The 18260-nt window shown below is 35.8% G+C and overlaps 1 protein-coding gene across 1 annotated transcript in view; it reads right to left on the bottom strand.

Moving 5' to 3' along the window:
- pkd1b (polycystic kidney disease 1b) overlaps positions 1-13585 on the bottom strand; it is a 49118-nt gene extending 35533 nt beyond the window's left edge. Inside the window, exons 1-8 of the mRNA XM_052103194.1 lie at positions 13522-13585; positions 13192-13369; positions 12852-13042; positions 11192-11310; positions 10577-10724; positions 2277-2542; positions 1124-1852; positions 814-945 (exon numbers count right to left, since the gene is read on the bottom strand). Coding sequence (XP_051959154.1) covers positions 814-945; positions 1124-1852; positions 2277-2542; positions 10577-10724; positions 11192-11310; positions 12852-13042; positions 13192-13369; positions 13522-13585 — 1827 coding nt within the window. The remainder of the gene's footprint in view (positions 1-813; positions 946-1123; positions 1853-2276; positions 2543-10576; positions 10725-11191; positions 11311-12851; positions 13043-13191; positions 13370-13521) is intronic.
- Between the last annotated feature and the right edge of the window lie 4675 nt (positions 13586-18260).

The following is an 18260-nucleotide window of genomic DNA, read 5'->3' as shown; positions in this document are numbered from 1 at the left end:
AACAATTTTGGTAAAGTGTGTTGGGTCATCACTTGATGTCGGATGTAAAATTTGAGTCTCGAAGCAAAACCAGTTGAGAACCACTAACCAAAAAATATCTAAATACTTCAATCAATTTATAATTTAATTTGCTTTAGGCTAAGCTTTATGTATAGGCACATTAAAGATATCATCTCATCATTTACTCACCCTCATGCAATCACAGAAGTGTATGACTGTAAAGGGATATAAAAGGGCAAGGAGGAGGCAAGAACCGGCTTGGCAATATAAATAATACTTTAATGAGAAACTTAAACAAAAGACGCAAACACACATGACGGTAAGCTGACCGTAAATTATCTCTCTCCCGTTGCACCACCATACGCAGTCGGCCTTTATCCCTCTCGGAGGCTTAATTAGCCTGATAAGGGACTGGGTGTTTATAATCACGAACCGGCCCCGCCCTCCTCCCTGTCGGTGGCGATATACACAAAGAATGTGAATTGCCAAAAAACTAAAGAAGAAAGTGAAAGTGGAGATTTATAGTAAGAAAAGACTCCCACATCTTTAATATCGCTTTAGAAGATAAACATTTAACCACTAAAGTCATGTGGATTACTTTTATGCTGCCATTATATGACTTTTTGGAGCTTCAAACATCTGGTCACCATTCACTTGCACTGCATGGTCCTACAGAGCTGAGATATTTTTCTAAAAATCTTTGTTTGTCTTCTGCAGAAGAAAGAAAGTCATACACATTTGGGATGGCATGAGGATGAATAAATGAGGAGAGAATTTCCCTTTTTGGATGAACTATCCCTTTATCATGTTTACCTTAAGCGTGTATTCTGCAGGATTCTTAAAAGCCAAGCTGTAAGACTCTCCTGTGTGTGCAAACTGGACCAGGTCATCAATAACCCATGTATATGTCACAGATGAGCCTGTGGCCACTGAAGCTGTAAACAACTGTAGATAAAACTGATTAAGCATCCTATAAATCATTAAAAACATTGTAAAATTGCAGTTATGACATTTTAGAAACATTTCACACAAATATCATGTAAATACCATAAGCCCTTCAAAATGCTAAAAGGTTACTGGCAAAATGTATTTGTGCAATGACAAAAATCACAGAAATACCTACCTGTGGTATGTCCACAAGAACTCTGCTGAAGCCCAGAGGCTGGATACTCAGCCCAGTTACAGGGATATGAGACACAACCCTCAAACTCAGACTCTGGGAGTTCAGACTGTTTGAAGCTACAATGTTCAGTGTATGTTCACCTTGACTTGGAAGCACCATGTACACATGAGAGAACCATGTGTCAGAAGTTTCCCTCACACATCCTCCATCAATCTCAAGCATAACAGCAGGGCAAGAAGACATAAACAAGACTCCAGTCTTTGACACTGGAGCCGACCAGGAACTGATTGCGTTTCCCCCTGAATTAATCTTGATGACAATGAGTGTTGGAACATTGATGGCAACATGCATTTGGCTGTCCTTGTCAAGCTGTGGATACAAAACATGCAGTCTTGTGACAAGGCTCTGCATTTTGATTGGACTGTTGCTCTTTGAGGTAGTTTGCATGGTGCTAGGTATCGATGAAACACCATAGTGTGGCATAGTGTCTTCATAAATCACCCGGAGGTCACAGACCACACCATCTAGCCATTGGCCCTCTCCTGGATGGGCAGTCAGACTCCCCTTAAACCACCCTCCCCACTCAGGTCCATGCAGAGAGAGGTAACTGTGGCGCCAGGCTGAACTGGTACCGGCAACACAATGTAGAAATTCTCCTGTTCTTCTAGTGTGTTGCACTGCCAGAATGTCATCAGGATATACAGTGATGTCTTTGTCTTGAATTGTAACCTGCACACATAAATATTGTACGTTATAGATTTAAACTCAGGTTTTAATGTCAAAATTCACTACCATAAGTACAATTAAAGGGATAGTTGACCCCAAAAGAAAAAAATTAATGTAATAATTTACCCACCGTGATGTTGTTATAAACCTGTATGACATTCTTCTGTGGAACACAAAAGGAGACTTTAGGCAGAATGTTAAGGATTGATTGTCTCCATTTACTTTCACTGCATCTTTTTCCATATAATGAAACTGAATGGTGACTGATGCTCTCTCATCTTCTCTCAACTCCTTTTGTGTTCACAGAAAAAAAAGAAATGACTTTTTTTTTTCTTTTCAATAAATGACTTATAAATTAATAATTTTTGGGGGAGAATTATCCCTTTAAGAGCCATGCCACTACAGTAAGTCAAGCAATGCCACCTACACTGATGTGTGTGTAATCAGCAGTTGGGGGCAATTTGAGTGACATGTCTGCCATCAAATGGAAGAACGGTGGCGTCGCAGTGTAGCGGGGAGGCAGGGAGAATGGATGTCTCTGGTTGAAGGAGTGATAAGGACTACATGGACTGGTGACAGGCAAACAGGTCTCCAGCAGATGGCACCAATACTGCCCGCTGGCACACCCACCAGTGGTGTTACACATAGGTATCAGTGAACAGCAGCTGAAAGGATTCAGCAGATAACTACAACCTGATAGGGGAGAGTAAAAGAGGTACATTGTGAGAAAATGTATTCAAACATGCAGCTTCTTTTCAATGATAATTGACAACTGATAATTGATAGCAAAGAATGTTTTGCTAATTAGCCAGAACATGACCCCATGAAATAGCTTAACGAGTGCAGATTTCTTTGCTGGATTTAGGTACTTCCTATTAAAATTGGAATTTAGGGTGGGACATACTGTATCAGAGGGCTCATCTCTTCATTTTAAATAGCCAGTAGCATTTCATTTAGGCTATGCAACAGACATGAACAGGATTTGCTACATGCTATTGCTAGTCAAAAGTATGTGGTATAAGGGAGGGACAGTCTTATACAATAGAGTATTTTATATGACAAAATGAGTGAGTACATGATGAGTCAACAATATTTTAGACAATTTTCATAAAAGAGAATTACTGAAAAGTTAATGCTAAATTGCAAAAAGTAAATGTTGTCAACTGTTGAAAATATAGCTAACCTCAAAGCTACAGACTGAAAAGCAACAAAAAGCAAAAAACGTTTTGCACTCCAAAAAAAAAAAAATATATATAGTCCTGTCCTAAACTTACTCCATTGCTTAAGCCAATGTAGCTATTTCAGGATTATGGTTTGAGAGGGGGTTCCACGAACAAATGGCAGCCTGCTGCAGGAAGTGCCTGACAGTAAGTAGGAGGAACCTGCTGCTGGCTGCCGCCAATCATTGCATTCTAACAGAGACAGCAACCAATCGATATATATATATACACACACATATATATATATATATATATATATATATATATATATATATATATATATATATATATATATATATATATATATATATATACACTACTGGTCAAAAGGTTTGAAACACTTGTATGGAGGACAAAACCTAATAAATAAATACATAAATAAATAAATGTAATAATAAGAAAATAAATAAAGAAATAAATGTCTTGATAAAACAAATATAATTAGTTTTTAATTAAAGTTATTCCTGAATTTCTTTTTGTAGACTTTTATTTTGTTTATTTATAATATTCTCTTTTTATATTTATTCTTTAAAACTTTTTGATTCTTTCATTTTTTTTTATTTTTTTATTTATTATTATTTATTTATGCATTCATTTATTTTTATATTTATTCTTACATTTCTGTCTCTTGTATGATAATTATGTAGGCGGGTCTTGCTTACCATTGGTTTATTGTAGATTGAAGCGTGTGCTCGATTACTCTTGACTTGTTTTGATGTGACGTTAGGTCATAGCCATATCGTGCAAACTAAAGCTATTTGTGGGGCTAAACACATAAGAGCTTAAGTCAATCCAAGATTTATTGGTTAATACTACAATCACAAAATAAATGGGGAGGTGTTTCTTCAACAAAACCACAAAATGATCAAGTTTCATAAATGATGTGATTTAATCTTATGCTTTTCTATTTTTCTGTGTATTTAACTTCATATTTTGATGTCCGCAAATCTATAATATTGTTTTCTGTTGTTATGATTGTTCATTGTAAAAGATATAACCATGCTTCATTTCCCTGATCGTTTATGTATGTATGTATGTATGTATATATAAGTTCTGCAAAAAAAAAAAAATATATATATATATATAGCTGACGCTTCACATATATCTAGAGAGTTGCGCAACTTAGCGAATGAAGTCGATAACCACACGTCAAATGATGTTTCATTTAGAGTACAGGTGCTTATTGATGGTTTACGAGAGCTGTTGGCCGGTATGAATGTCGAAGCACATCCTGGATTGTTAAACTTTCTGCAAAACGTTTCCTTGCATATTAACAATCTGTGCGAGTCAGGGGGTGCTAAGGTGGAACGTCCATCTTTTTTGCTTTCGATAAGTACTATTGAGCTCTCAACCAATGATGCACTGGAGCGACTCAAGGACCGCCTCCCTCATTTCCATGTTACACACAGAAAAGTCAAAATAAATACATGTATAAATAAATAAATATATATGGGAATACATAAATATGGAAATAAATACATGTGGGAATAAATAAATATAAAAAATAAATGAACACATAAATAAAAACTAACAAACAATGCAAAATAAATGAATAAATAAAAATAAAGTTAAAAATAAATATAGAAGATAATAAAGGAATAAAGTCATACAATAATAAATTCAGGAATAAATGTAATTAAAACGAATTATATTTGTTTTATCAAGACATTTATTCCTTTATTTATTTTTTTATTATTACATTTATTTATTTATTATTTTTGCAGGTTTGGGCCTCCAAACACTTGACTGAAATGTTTCTCCTGATCTTAAAAATCTTTTGATCTAAAGGTGTATACTTAAATGTTTGAAATTATTTTTGAAGACAAAAATATAATTGTGCCACTGTATTAATATATTTCATTACAAAACTAAAATTGTAAAATGTTATATATATATATATATATATATATATATATATATATATATATATATATATATATATATATTATATATAAAGTTTTTGAAATTGATGACTTGGACAATAAGTAAAAGCAGCCAATAAGTGCCCAACATAGATGGGAACTCCTTCAATACTGTTTAAAAAGCATCCCAGGGTGATACCTCAAGAAGTTGGTTGAGAAAACATCAAGAGCATAACAACAGTTTTTATATATTTTGGATTATATTTAGTCACAACACAATTCCCATAGTTCCATTTGTTATTCCATAGTTTTGATGACTTTACTATTATTCTAAAATGTGAAAAAAAAAAAAAAATTATATTAATGAATGTGTGTTTCAAAACTTTTGACTGGTAGTGTATATAAAGATTCGACTTAATATTGTTAGCATTGTCATTATTATTACTAGCCTTGTATTCTGAATGACATCATTTAAAGGTTAGGTTAAATAAATGTCTATGGACAACAAAATGCTGTCATCAGTCATTCAGACAACCAGGTGTAGTATTCCTAATTTATATTATATAAACGGCATAATTAGACTTACACAGACATTTATGCCCAATTTTATATTTTATGGTCTGAGATTAAATATATTTTATGGTGATGAAAAGCAAATGTCAAGAAATGTTTTTTCATAATTGAAAACAATGTTTTTGTTTATAATTAAGGTTTAGCTCATTGTACATTGCATTCAGAAAACCACTTAATTTCTTTCACATTTTGTTATGTTGCAGCCTTATGTTAAAATGCTTTAAATTATAAAAAATGTTCACATCAATGAACATCAACTCCATACCCCATAATGACAAAGCAAAAACCATATTTTGATAACTTTGCAAATGTATTAAAAATTATATCTTTGACATTTACATAATTATTCAGACCCTTAACTCAGTACTTATTTGAAGCACCTTTGGCAGCGATTACAGCCTCAATTATTATTAGGTATGATGCAACGAGCTTTGCACATCTGGATTTGGGGATTTTCTGCCATTCTACTCTGTGGATCTTCTCAAGCTCTGTCAGGTTGGAAGGGGACTGTCAATGGACAGCCATTTTCAGGTATCTCCAGAGATGTTCGATTGGGTTCAAGTCTGGGCTCTGGCTGGGCCACTCAATGACATTCACAGAGTTGTTTCTAAGCCACTGTTGCATTGTCTTGGCTATGTGCTTAGGGTCATTGACCTGTTGGAATGTGATCCTTCAGCCTAGCCTAAGCGTTTTATACCAGGTTTTCATTAAGGGTATCTCTATATTTTCCTATATTTTCCTAATTTTTATTCTGTTGTTGGTCTTCTATTACTGTCAAACATATGGGGGGCAGGGGCACAAGTGAAAAAAAGGGGACTTATAATTATTTATTTTAAAATGTTTTTTAAACAAAACTTTTGTTTAAATATATTAACACATCTCTGACTTACCAATTTATTTTAATTCCCTCACACTGTCTGTATCATGTAAATATCTATCAGCATACAACAAACGAATAGAATGGATAGTTATTTGATGAGGATCCTACGATCAAAATTATGAAATTACTGTTTAAGGCAGGACACTTTTTTCATGTAGTGGTCAATTTTGAGATTTTGGTCTATTTTGCTTATATGTCTTCTTTTACTCTAAATTTGTTTTCCAAAATACACATTTAGATGGTGTTTTAAGCCTAATACCCTCCGTCTGTTTGCATCTGTACATTTCTTCTAAATTATCCAAAACAAGCTAATCTACATATTTAAACAACGTTTTAGGGGAAAAGACTCTTGATGTAAGTCATTAACTAAGTTCTGTGGTTATATTCTTTAGTTATTTGGTTTGTCCTATTCACCTGTAGTGTCTTGTCAAATGTATGCAAATGAGCTAATTTTAATTAGTTAACGCATAATGTGCATATCAATGTGCTGACGTTATTAGACACAAATTTTACTGTATTCACCTGTAGTGTCTCCATAAATTACAGTACATTAGACTGTATGGCATGGTATATTGTCTTAGCTAAACTTTAGCTAACTTATTGCATTAGCTAGTAGCTCATGAGTCATGCAAGTTAGCAAGACACAAATTAACTATATTTGTATTTTGGCGTATTAGCTGTAAAGTCGAGGCACTGGTCACCACTCACCTCCACACAAGCCATAAAAACACAACTGGGATAGGAGCTGTCTGCTTGTCTGTCTGTCTGTCTGATGTGACGATGTGTGCTACACTGAGACGCGGAGGGAGAGAGAGAGAGAGAGAGGGAGGGAGTGCATCGGAACTCAACAAAGTCTCATCTCCCGACCTGATATTTTGATATTTTTATTCAATAAATATATTTGTTTGATAGGGAAGCTGTGCACAAACAGGAATTTATATATCCGTTTATTAAAAAAATTAAATATAAAAAAAAAAGCACCCCACTTTCTCTCGAGGAAGAAAAAAGCAGGTGCTCAAGCCCCCTTTGATGTCTATGTGTGCATGTGCCTGTCTGTAATAGTAGCTAGCTGGTATGTGATAGCAGTGGAGTGTGTAAAGCTCACTCTCTTGGCATTAAGAGACACTAGTGACAGAGGCTAGAGGCCATGGCTTTTAAAGCCTCCTTGCTAATGCATCTAACTCCCATGCCAGGGATCACCAGTTCAAATCCTGCTTGGAGCAGGTCAAGTAGGACCGGTGACGTGCACTTGAGTTGTATTGAAAACTACACAAATGAGTGGCATCCACATATATTATTTATCAACATCATGCAATATGTATACAGAAAGAATGTATCTTCTATAGCTTAACTTAAACTACTTAAACAACTTAGATACATGTTATTCACCAAAATTAGGCAGTTATTGGCATGCATGATGACATTTACAAAACAAAGATCTGCTTAATAAATCACCCAAACAAAATGAAACAATGAATTTAAATGTTTAATAGTGAGTAGCTAAGAACTGTCAACAATGTGATAAGCAATAAATTAACCATTCATGAATAATATATTTAGACATGTTGCCAACATTTTCCATAAGTTAGGGCATTTTGAATTGAAAGCGTTACATTAGCCCTCAATTAAAGCTGTTATGCCAATCCCCAGTGATTTTATAAACTGATTTTATAAACTGAAATAACTAAAGACCAAATACAAAAATCAAGAAGCATGGTTTTATTTTAAAACATGTTCAGTTTACCTTTTTGCAATCGCTTTGCAACATTTAACATTATGGCAGGTATTTCCGGCTGCCATTGACAGGTGCTTTCTTCTGCCAGATGCCGATTTTTCGCTGAACCCTTACTGAATGGTTTTCCATGGAGCAACAGTGCTTACACTTTTTGAGGGAAATCAGAATTTTAAGGGGACACAACCTAAGAATGCCTTATAAATTTGTTGAATCAGCATTTAACAAAATGGACGAACTACATCTCCTCACCGGTACAAACAAGGACTTTTCAACCTCTGCTGCCTTGTACTTCATAGAAACCTGGCTGAGTGAAGCCATTCCAGACAGCGCATTACATCTGCCGGGGTTCTAGCTATTCAGAGCGTATCGCATTGCAGAGTTAACGTTGAAAACAAGAGGCAGTGGAACATGCTTTTACATCAATGAAGGTTGGTGTACAGATATATCAACGTTAAAGAAGATTGAATTTAATTCCTAATTTGGAAGCACTTTTTATTAACTTGAAGTCTTTCTACTCACCGAGGGAATTTTCCTCATTTATTCTTGTGAGTGTTTATATCTCACCACACGCATGCTTGAATGCAGCGCTGCCACAACTGGCTGATCAGATCACAGACACGGAACAACAATACTCGGATTCACTTATTATTATTCTTGGGGGAATTTAACAAAGCAAACCTCAAATGTGAACTTCCCAAATTCAAACAGCACATCACATGCCCAATCAGAGACAGAAATACACTGGATCATTGCCACACAACAATAAAGGATGCATATCGCTCTGTCCCTAAAGCTGCTTTTGGACTCTCTGATCACTGTCTGGTTCATCTTCTTCCAACCTACAGACAGAAACTAAAATCACAGGATTAAATAACTACAGACCCGTCGCCCTGACGTCTGTGGCCATGAAATCATTTGAGAGACTGGTGTTGGCCCACCTGAAGGACATCACTGGACCATTTCTAGATCCCCATCAATTTACATTTACATTTACATTTGCTTACATACAACAATTTGCTTATCAAGCAAACAGGTCTGTGGAGGATGCAGTCTACATGGGATTGCATCATATCCTGCAACATCTGGACAGACCAGGGACATATGCATGGATCCTTTTTGTGGACTTCAGTTTAGCTTTGAACACCAAAGTCCCAGCTATTCTCCAGACTACATTACACCAACTCTCTTTTCCCACATCTATCTGCCAGTGGATTACCAGCTTTCTGACAGACAGGCAGCAGCTTGTGAGACAGGGGAAATTCACTTCCAGCACCTGTACCATCAGTACTGGTGCCCCCAGGGATGTGTGCTCTCCCCACTACTCTTCTCCCTGTACAGAAATGATTGCACTGCCAATGACCCCTCTGTCAAGCTCCTGAAGTTTGCAGATGACACCACTGTCATCTGCCTCATCCAAGATAACAATGAGTATGCATACTAAAGGGAGGTTGAACAGCTGGCTGTCTGGTGCAGTCAAAACAATTTGGAGCTGAACACCCTCAAAACGGTGGAGATGATTGTGGACTTTATGAGGAATACACAGTGGAAGTACAACACTCGACCGTGCAAGGGTGACCGCTGATATGCGCCGTATATCCAGCAGCGTAAGCGTCGGTGATAGGGATGAACACACATGCATTCGGCTCTGAAGAAAAAATCTGAATGAGTGATGCACGCCATCTCCTTTTATACCCATATGTCCGGGGCGGAGAGTGGCATGCAAATTCACACGCCAATTCTCATTGGCCTTTCCTATTTTAAGCAAAGGTGAATGGGCTCTCAAGATCGAACCCCTGGTGTCACTACATCGACACAACGTTAGACGGAATCACAATTACAGACTGCCGAGAGCATAAAATGAGGGCTCATTCTTGTGGTCAAGCACAGCTGGATGAAGCGCAACTCCAAATGCAGGGGTCTAGAGACATGTTTTTCAAAATGTCAAACTACATATAACTTGGTAAAGTGACCAAAAAGCGCTGTTTATGACGTTATGATGTGATGCAACCAAAGTTATACGCTCCAAAAATGTCTGTCGTACGCATGTGTACATAGATGCATCCTTACAAAAGCCCTTATAAATAAGTCTGTTATATCTCCAAATAACAAAGTGCATATATAATCAACAATTGCCTTATCAATGCTGTACTTATCTGCCACAATAATGTAATTATTTTTCTTTTTATCTGAATTATTACATTTATTGTATATTTTATATTTATAATTATTTAAATATTATTATTTATAATAATATAATCATTATACAGTATATTTATTATTTTATTTGGGGGCCTTTCTTTAACTGTGATTAATTAATCAGCATACCTTTTCATTAATTTGATTAAAAATTGAAAATTGACAGCCCAAGATAAATGCACTTAACCTTTCATTTGCAGCTGTCAGTAGAGGGACATGCAGTTATTTATCAAGCAATACATCAGAAATGTCAGCACTCACCAGGTGGCACTAGATGATGACTTGGGCTGCAGTAAGGCCTAAATATTTGCACTCTAGCAAAGGTCAACTGATCACTTGGCTGCGTCACCAAATCCAAAGACATCACTTGGCCCTCGTGACTGAACCAGAGACCTGGGAACAACATGACCTGTAGACATACACAATGAAATTGACCATAACTCTCACAATCTTTTAACACAAGATGCCCATTGCAATAACGTATTCACAACTGCCTGCACTCCAATGGTTACAAAAGGTTACTTTGTGAGCTCTTATTTTGAACAATATCATTTTGTTGCCTTAGTCATCAAGTCATTGCTGGTTAACGTTGGTCTACCAGCATTACCTGAGTGGTATTGTGTACAAAAACCCTCTAAAACCAGCCAACATAACAGACCAGCCTGATCAAGTTGGGAGACCAGCTAAGACCAGCAAACCATCTTAGGGTGGTCTAAGATGTTTTTTGTTCATTTGTTTATTTTTTACACAGGGAAGGCCATCACATTCAAAATCATCTGAACCACCTGGATGGAAGTAATAGGTAGCAACCTTAACCACTGTAATTGGACCATTTTCCCTCGATTAACAACAATTCAGTGCAATTATTATATTTACCTCAACCCTATGGTGTCCTGGGTCTGGTGGAGAAGGTAGCAGTTGCATCTGGGACACTGTGTATATGCCTGACATTAGAGGCACACCTGTCATAAAGCTCTCCAGTGATGGCAAAGACACTTTAAAAAGAAAATAAAAGGTCATGCGGTCAGTTAAGAGCTCTGGCAAAGGTTTTTTCACACTAATATGAGCTGAGTGCAAACTCAATTTATGCTTTGTCACCTCTTAGATGCTTAACCATCAACTTACTTTGATGTTGTTTCTTCATTAAATAGCAATGTCAAATGTAAATCAAGTCAATCACTGAAACATCAGTGCCATATGGATTAAGAAATAGCATGGACAGTTTATTATGTACAGAGTGTACACTTAAATGGGAAACAGATAATTCACCATTTTTGCACAGAAAATCAATGCGATATAGATTGTATTGATTTGTATGAATATAGCACTATTTTAGCTTGCAATAAACAAAGAGATAGATATCCTGTGTTGACTATTTATAAGAAAAGGTCTGAGGAATATTAAATAGATGTGTGCATATTTCCCAAAAATGGATGAGGTACAAGGGTTGAAATGGGGTCCTGGGTCTCTAAAGATCCGAGGTATGCGTTTATGGGTTAAAGGAATTGTTCACACAAAAATTTAAATTAGCTGATACTCACCCTCAGTCCATCCAAGATGTATATGACTGCTCTTCATCAGAACAGGATTTAAGATTTTTAGGAAAGTATCCCAGGTTTTTAGCTTCATCGAATGCAAATGAATTTACTCCAATTTTTGACGGTCCAAAAAGCACACTTAGTCAACATCAAAGTAATCCACACGACTCCAGTCAATTAAGTAATGTCTTCTGAAGTTAATCAATATGTTTGTGTGAAAAACAAATCACTAATTAAAATGTTTTTAACTTTAAATCAGTGCTTCCGCCAGCTCTCTGTAGCTGTTTTAATTTACCTAACACTTGCGTGAAGTAGTTCCTCTGTGGTAAACAGAGTGGAACTTCTGAATTCTCACGTGAATGTGCCAACGTGATGACGTCACACGACAGCGACGTGAGGCATTCAGTGTTTACAGGAAGTGATTTTTTGAAGTTAATAAAGTCTTAATTAGTGATTAGCTTTTCACACAAATGTATCAATTCATTTCAGAAGACATTACTTGATTGGCAGGAGTCGTGTGGATTACTTTGATGTTGACTAAGTGTGCTATTTGGACCGTCAAAAACTGATGTCCATTCGCTTGCATTGGATGAAGCCAAAAACCTGGGATACTTTCCTAAAAATCATAAATCCTCTTCTGATGAAGAAAGAAGGTCATATACATCTTGGATGGCCTGAGGGGGAGTAAATTATCAGCAAATCTGAATTTTTGGGTGAACTATTCCTTTAAAGTATGTTGATTTCAAACTAGCACTGTAGTGGTTAAAGTTTTTAATCTCCAGAAATAATCACAGTTTCTATCCAGTCAAATCAAGTTACTTGCATTATGACCCACAAATAAATATAAATAATGAATCCAAAAATAATGTTTGTAAGTAGGCTACAGTGCATTACAGTATATGATCAATTGTAAGAGTGATCCTTTGGTTTACCGAGCACCACACACGATAATTTGGATTACATGGCTTTGCTGTTTCAAGAGTTTTTTTTCAGCCAACCTGATATCATTTTCTCACAGATGATGAAATTTCTCTTATCACATTGTTCATTCATCCACTGTCCAGAGGCCAGGGCCATTGAAGTACATGACTTCATTTCTCTTGCTTCATGCTGGAAGGTTACAGTATCCAAATCATCAGATGGACCCGATGTCATTCCATTACTCAGCCAGACCAAAACCGGGGCTTCTCTAGAATGCACAGAGAGTTAAAGCAAATATAGGATCAGCCCTATTACAGAAGACAGTAGCAATGCAATTTGTTGAAGACCATGTGGGAGAAACCAGCTCTGATGCTATCAATCCATACATAACCACATATAAGTCTTGTGATCTCTTACAGTTGAAATGAATTTTGTATAAAGGTCAGAACAGTCACACTGTTCACCACAGCAAGGTCTCCTCCATCATCTCTCTGACAGATGTCTCTTGTTTCTAGCCATGTTGATGTAAATGTCGGCATCCAGTAACAGTACAAACCATCACGGTCAATTTTTGCTCCCTTTGGGCAGAAATATTCTATGGGAAAGCATGAAATGATCCAAAAACACTGTTCATATTAGGTACATCCACAAATAGCAAGCACATGCCATGTAAGATAAGGCTCTATGTTTAAAAACAATTAGAAATAATTATATTTATTACTGAGCAAGGTAGGAAAAACATCTCACCACTGAAGCATCTTGTGAAAACACAGAGAATCCAAATGAGAGGCAGGTGCACAATATTTGCCATTTTATCTGTTCCCCAGGTAAATCATAATAAATACAAATAATAATGAATCACATGTGAGAAATACTACAAGAGGGTGCATTTCATGCTCTGACTGTGTTCCATCCACCAAGACCCTGCTCTAACATTTCCTTCTGCCTATTTATCGGTACATTGCCCTCTAACATTCTTTCTCCCTGTCTCTCTCTCTCTCTCTCACGCTCTCTCGCTCTCTGGCCTCTCTCCTTTGTCTTATATGTCCTTTTAGTGCTTGGTGACCCCCCAAACATTGGCATGACTTTTGGATTGTCTCACAGCAACAGCCCTAGAAGCGAGTGGACAGAGAAGCCCTCATTAACATGCTGTAAAATCCCTCCTGATGAATTGGCTGTTAAAAGCACTCATCCAGGTTTAATGCATCACCTCCTCCTTTATTACTCTAAAAATATAGAACTAAACCGAAACAACAAAAAGAGCATTCAAATTTGGCAAGGTATCAGTGGCACTGTTTGCCATTGGAATAGAACATCTATTATGCAACTTTACTTAGCAGAACTGTATTATCCTTAAGCTTATGTCCAGACAAATACTTGAGAGCTTAAAAAAATAGATTGACCTCAAGAAACTGTTTATTTATTTAAAGACCTTCCAGGACATACTGTTGTTCTACTCCCTGAGTCAAATGTAAAGAAAATAAGAGATAGGAAATGGAGAAAACAGGAAAGTGTGAGTTCTTCTTGTGGGACGCAACAGCTGTTGCTTAGCAACAGAGTACATAGACCAAGGGTTGACAGCTTTCTTTTCAAAGCAAAGCAGACAGAAGTAACAAGGGTTTCTTGGCTGTATACTATGACATAGCTTTCAGAGGTGGACAATGGAACAGCGTCTGATAGTTTACAGCAAAAGCCAATAAGAATTAGATGAATGATTCAAATGACCTGTCACCATGGGTTCATGCTAAAATTTGTCTTTACAAGATCAAACTGATTCTTGGTCAAATTATAACAAATAAATATGAACTTATAAAGTTAGTTCACCAAAAAATTTTAATTGTAACCATATTACTTTTTTTTCTGTGGAACAAAAGAAGAGCTATTTCAAAGAATGTTGACACTGCTTTTTCCCATACAATGAAAATGAAAAGGGACTGAGGCTGCAAGCATTCTGCCTAACATCATCTTGTGTATATTGTGAAAGAATAATAGTAATTGGAGTTTAGAACATCATAAGGGTCCATGATGACAGAATTTTAATTTTTGGGTGAACTATACCTTTAACAGTACTGAACGGCCAACACATCTTTGACAGACATGGCAAAATATATCTGTATGAAATGTTTAGATCATTTTTGTTAAATAATATTACAAAATTACATACAACATTTGTATAGGCCTCCATAGTATTACAATCATTGTTTGTCATTGAGGTTTTCATTAGCTCGAACCTTTAGATGACCTGTGCATTAAACGGTGTTGATGGGGGAAGTGAAGTTTTTAAAAATACCAAAGTGCAAAAAATGCACTAAATCTCAATTAAACAGCCTAATCTTGCTCTTAACTGATGATTATGCCAAATTAAAAGGAGTGCTATTTTGTAAATATAAGGCCTACCTATAGTCACAAATCAAAATACATCCAGATGTCTTTCAAACTCTCCCTCATTGTCAGATGTTGGAAGTTTTAGTGATGTTAAATGTGCAAAATGGGATGTATACATTATTGAGATTTTAGTCTCTCAAAATGTGCCCATTTATACAAAATTTGACTCTGCCACAACCGTGCATCAAAAGAAATTTGTGGCAAGCAATGTTTTTATCATTAACTAAAACATTTTCATAAACAGAAATAAATATAAAAACTGAAATGATTGGATTTTTTTTAACTAAAATACTTTTTCATAACTCCAAAACAAACTAAAATAAAAATGACCTCGAATTAATTTTAGTTTTAGGGTGGGCAAAGAAGGTAACTTTTCTTGGCACCTTTAATTATGATCCAAATGCCACATAACCTGAAATCATACCTTGATAGAAAGGGATTTCTTCTATCTTAGTCAAAAGCAAAACTGAAAAAAATTATCAATACTGGGAAGAAGAACCTTTGAAGATCCTCTTTTGACCGAATTTATTTCAGGCAGTAACGGTAAAGTGGGACAGAGGAAAATTATTCTCTAGAAAATATCTTCAAATTATTTTGAATACATTTTTACATTATCCAAACACTTACACATACTAAATTATATTTAACACTATAACACTTACAAACATTAAGTCAACTTTTACTTTTTGCCACACATTCCGATGTAACATCAAACTTAAAACCTCAAAAAGTGAATTGTTTAGTTCCCAAAGATAATTTAAGTAACAATTTAAACATTTAAGGAAATACCTATGGATATAACAGGGATTAATCTTATCCTATTTAAGCCCACCGGCAACTATAGTTGCCGCAGTGTATAGTTGTCATTTTCCTTTTGTAAGTATTTTTCTAGATGCTATCTTGAAAACTTGGAAGAAAACAACCAAATTAAGGATTTCAAGAAAAAAAAATTGGTGTTCACTTCCTTCCTGTCACATAATGCTGTCAACTACCTACCCCTTCTTCCAGGAAGCATGGCAAAGTCAAACCCTCCCAATAAAAGGTCATTTTCATGTTACTACTAAGTATTTTTTTTTTTTTTACATATATAAATCTACATAATCATGAAGGTCTCTAGAATCACCCAAACAAAACAAATATTACAAGAGATCTATAGTGTAAGTACATATCATTGGGAAATGGGGTATACTGTGTTAATAGGTTAATAAATCAAGGTTATTGGTCTTTTTTAGTGCTTTTTACTTTCATAATATTCCACCTAAACATAACTTAAAGCATGGGATTATTTGCTGTAGTTTATCTTTTTCAAACTTTTATGATATTATGTCCTGTAAGCGGCAAAATATTGAGACCCCTTCATCCACTTTTGATGCATTTCATTCTAATCGGTCAAGGATCCTAATACTTTTTATGACTAGTAGCTTATGATTCCATTATAAAGTTGAAATTCAGACAAGAGTTTACATTTACATTATTTTATGAAATCACCTACAGTATAAAGACTGAAATGCACATATGGGAGGTGTTGACCTGCATGACCAATGTGTAAACCGTTACCAGATTGGCATCCGATCAAAGAAGTGGTGTTGGCCATGCTACAGCTGGGCACTCAACAGTGCTATGGTCAATGCCTGGTGTTATTACAGGTACATGGAGGTGTAATGGGAAGTGGGAGGTGAGGCTGCGGGGTGGCAGGTTGGAAGGATGGGGTCTATGTTAGGTGGCATGACACAAAACAAAACATGTATTTATTAATTATTTCATTAATTCAAAACCCACCCATTGAAACTTCATTCTTTCATTCATTCATACCAGTCATGTAAAGAGGGAGACAGAGATCTCCTCTCCTTCCAAAGGCTGGTTGCCCAGAGTTTTCTCCAGCGCCATGGGAGTTAATGCATTAATTATATTTATTTTCATTTAACTTTTTGATAAACAATGCCCTGTTAGGGCCACTTAATGTCTGCACTTTGTTCTGCACTATGTTCCACCACTTTAAGTAAATGGGTTTGTTGATGACGGTTTAAATCCCCATTTATTCAAGATAATTACGACATTTTAATAATTTATTTTCAAATTCAAGAGATTATAAGCTAGAAGCAGCTTTTTTGGGTTTGCAGTGAATTTCTTTATACTTTTACACATAATAATTTTGTTTATGAATAAAGATTGATCCGTTGAAAGCAGTTATTTTGAGAAAGATGCCAAATGTTCTCCTCCTATACAAATTTGACATTGAAGGCGTGCATACAACATATTTGCCCACCGGCAACTAAAGTTGCCGCACATTCAAATATGATTTTCAAGAAGAAGAAAAAAAAACTTGGGAAAATAAATGCAGAACGTGTTCATATAGGACACTATTAACATGACTATATGCATGAAACCATTCAGAAAAATTTGGGCACAAATGGGTTAACTGTCCCACTTAACCCTTTGTCCCAGATTAATCTAATTCACTATATTATAAAATTTGAAACGTTTACAATCCACTTTAATTAAACATGAAAATGCCACTAGATTGAAGTAACACAAGACTGCCCTAAGAAATGTAATAAGAAAAATTACTTGAAAAATACTCTAGATAATTAGAGAGTAAACTAAAAATAAAAGTGTAAAAACTAAATGACAAATTGCAAATAAAATAGGAATAAAAACTAATTAAAAATCCCAAACTATATTAACCCTGGTGGCAAACTGTTATTCAGGACTATTCAGTAACATCTATGAATCATCTTGCAGATTATTACAGATCTTTGCTCAGAATCACTGTTTAATTTTTGAACCAATTCCCTATTCATTTCCATGCCTCTATTTTCCATTGATCAAGTGCGATAACGCTTTCTTTAAACATCTTGTGCATCTTCATCATAAAGCTTTATCTGGCACCTGCTCACGTTGTTACCCTTGGAAAGTGTCAGCAGCACACTACATGATTAATCCTCTCACACTACTTACAGAGAGAGTGGGGCAACATGCTGCAACAACTCATTTGGCACTTTTTGTTCTACCCAGTACTGGTCCTCTTATTTCTACCTGGCCTCCCCCAACATGAGGAAACATTCAGGCTTAGTTTCCCTTAATCCTACTGATACACATGA

The sequence above is a fragment of the Xyrauchen texanus genome, chromosome 33, assembly GCF_025860055.1.
Source record: "Xyrauchen texanus isolate HMW12.3.18 chromosome 33, RBS_HiC_50CHRs, whole genome shotgun sequence".
Taxonomy (NCBI): Eukaryota; Metazoa; Chordata; class Actinopteri; order Cypriniformes; family Catostomidae; genus Xyrauchen; species Xyrauchen texanus.
Note: the sequence above shows the minus strand (reverse complement) of the source record. Positions and strands in the feature narration are given on the sequence as shown.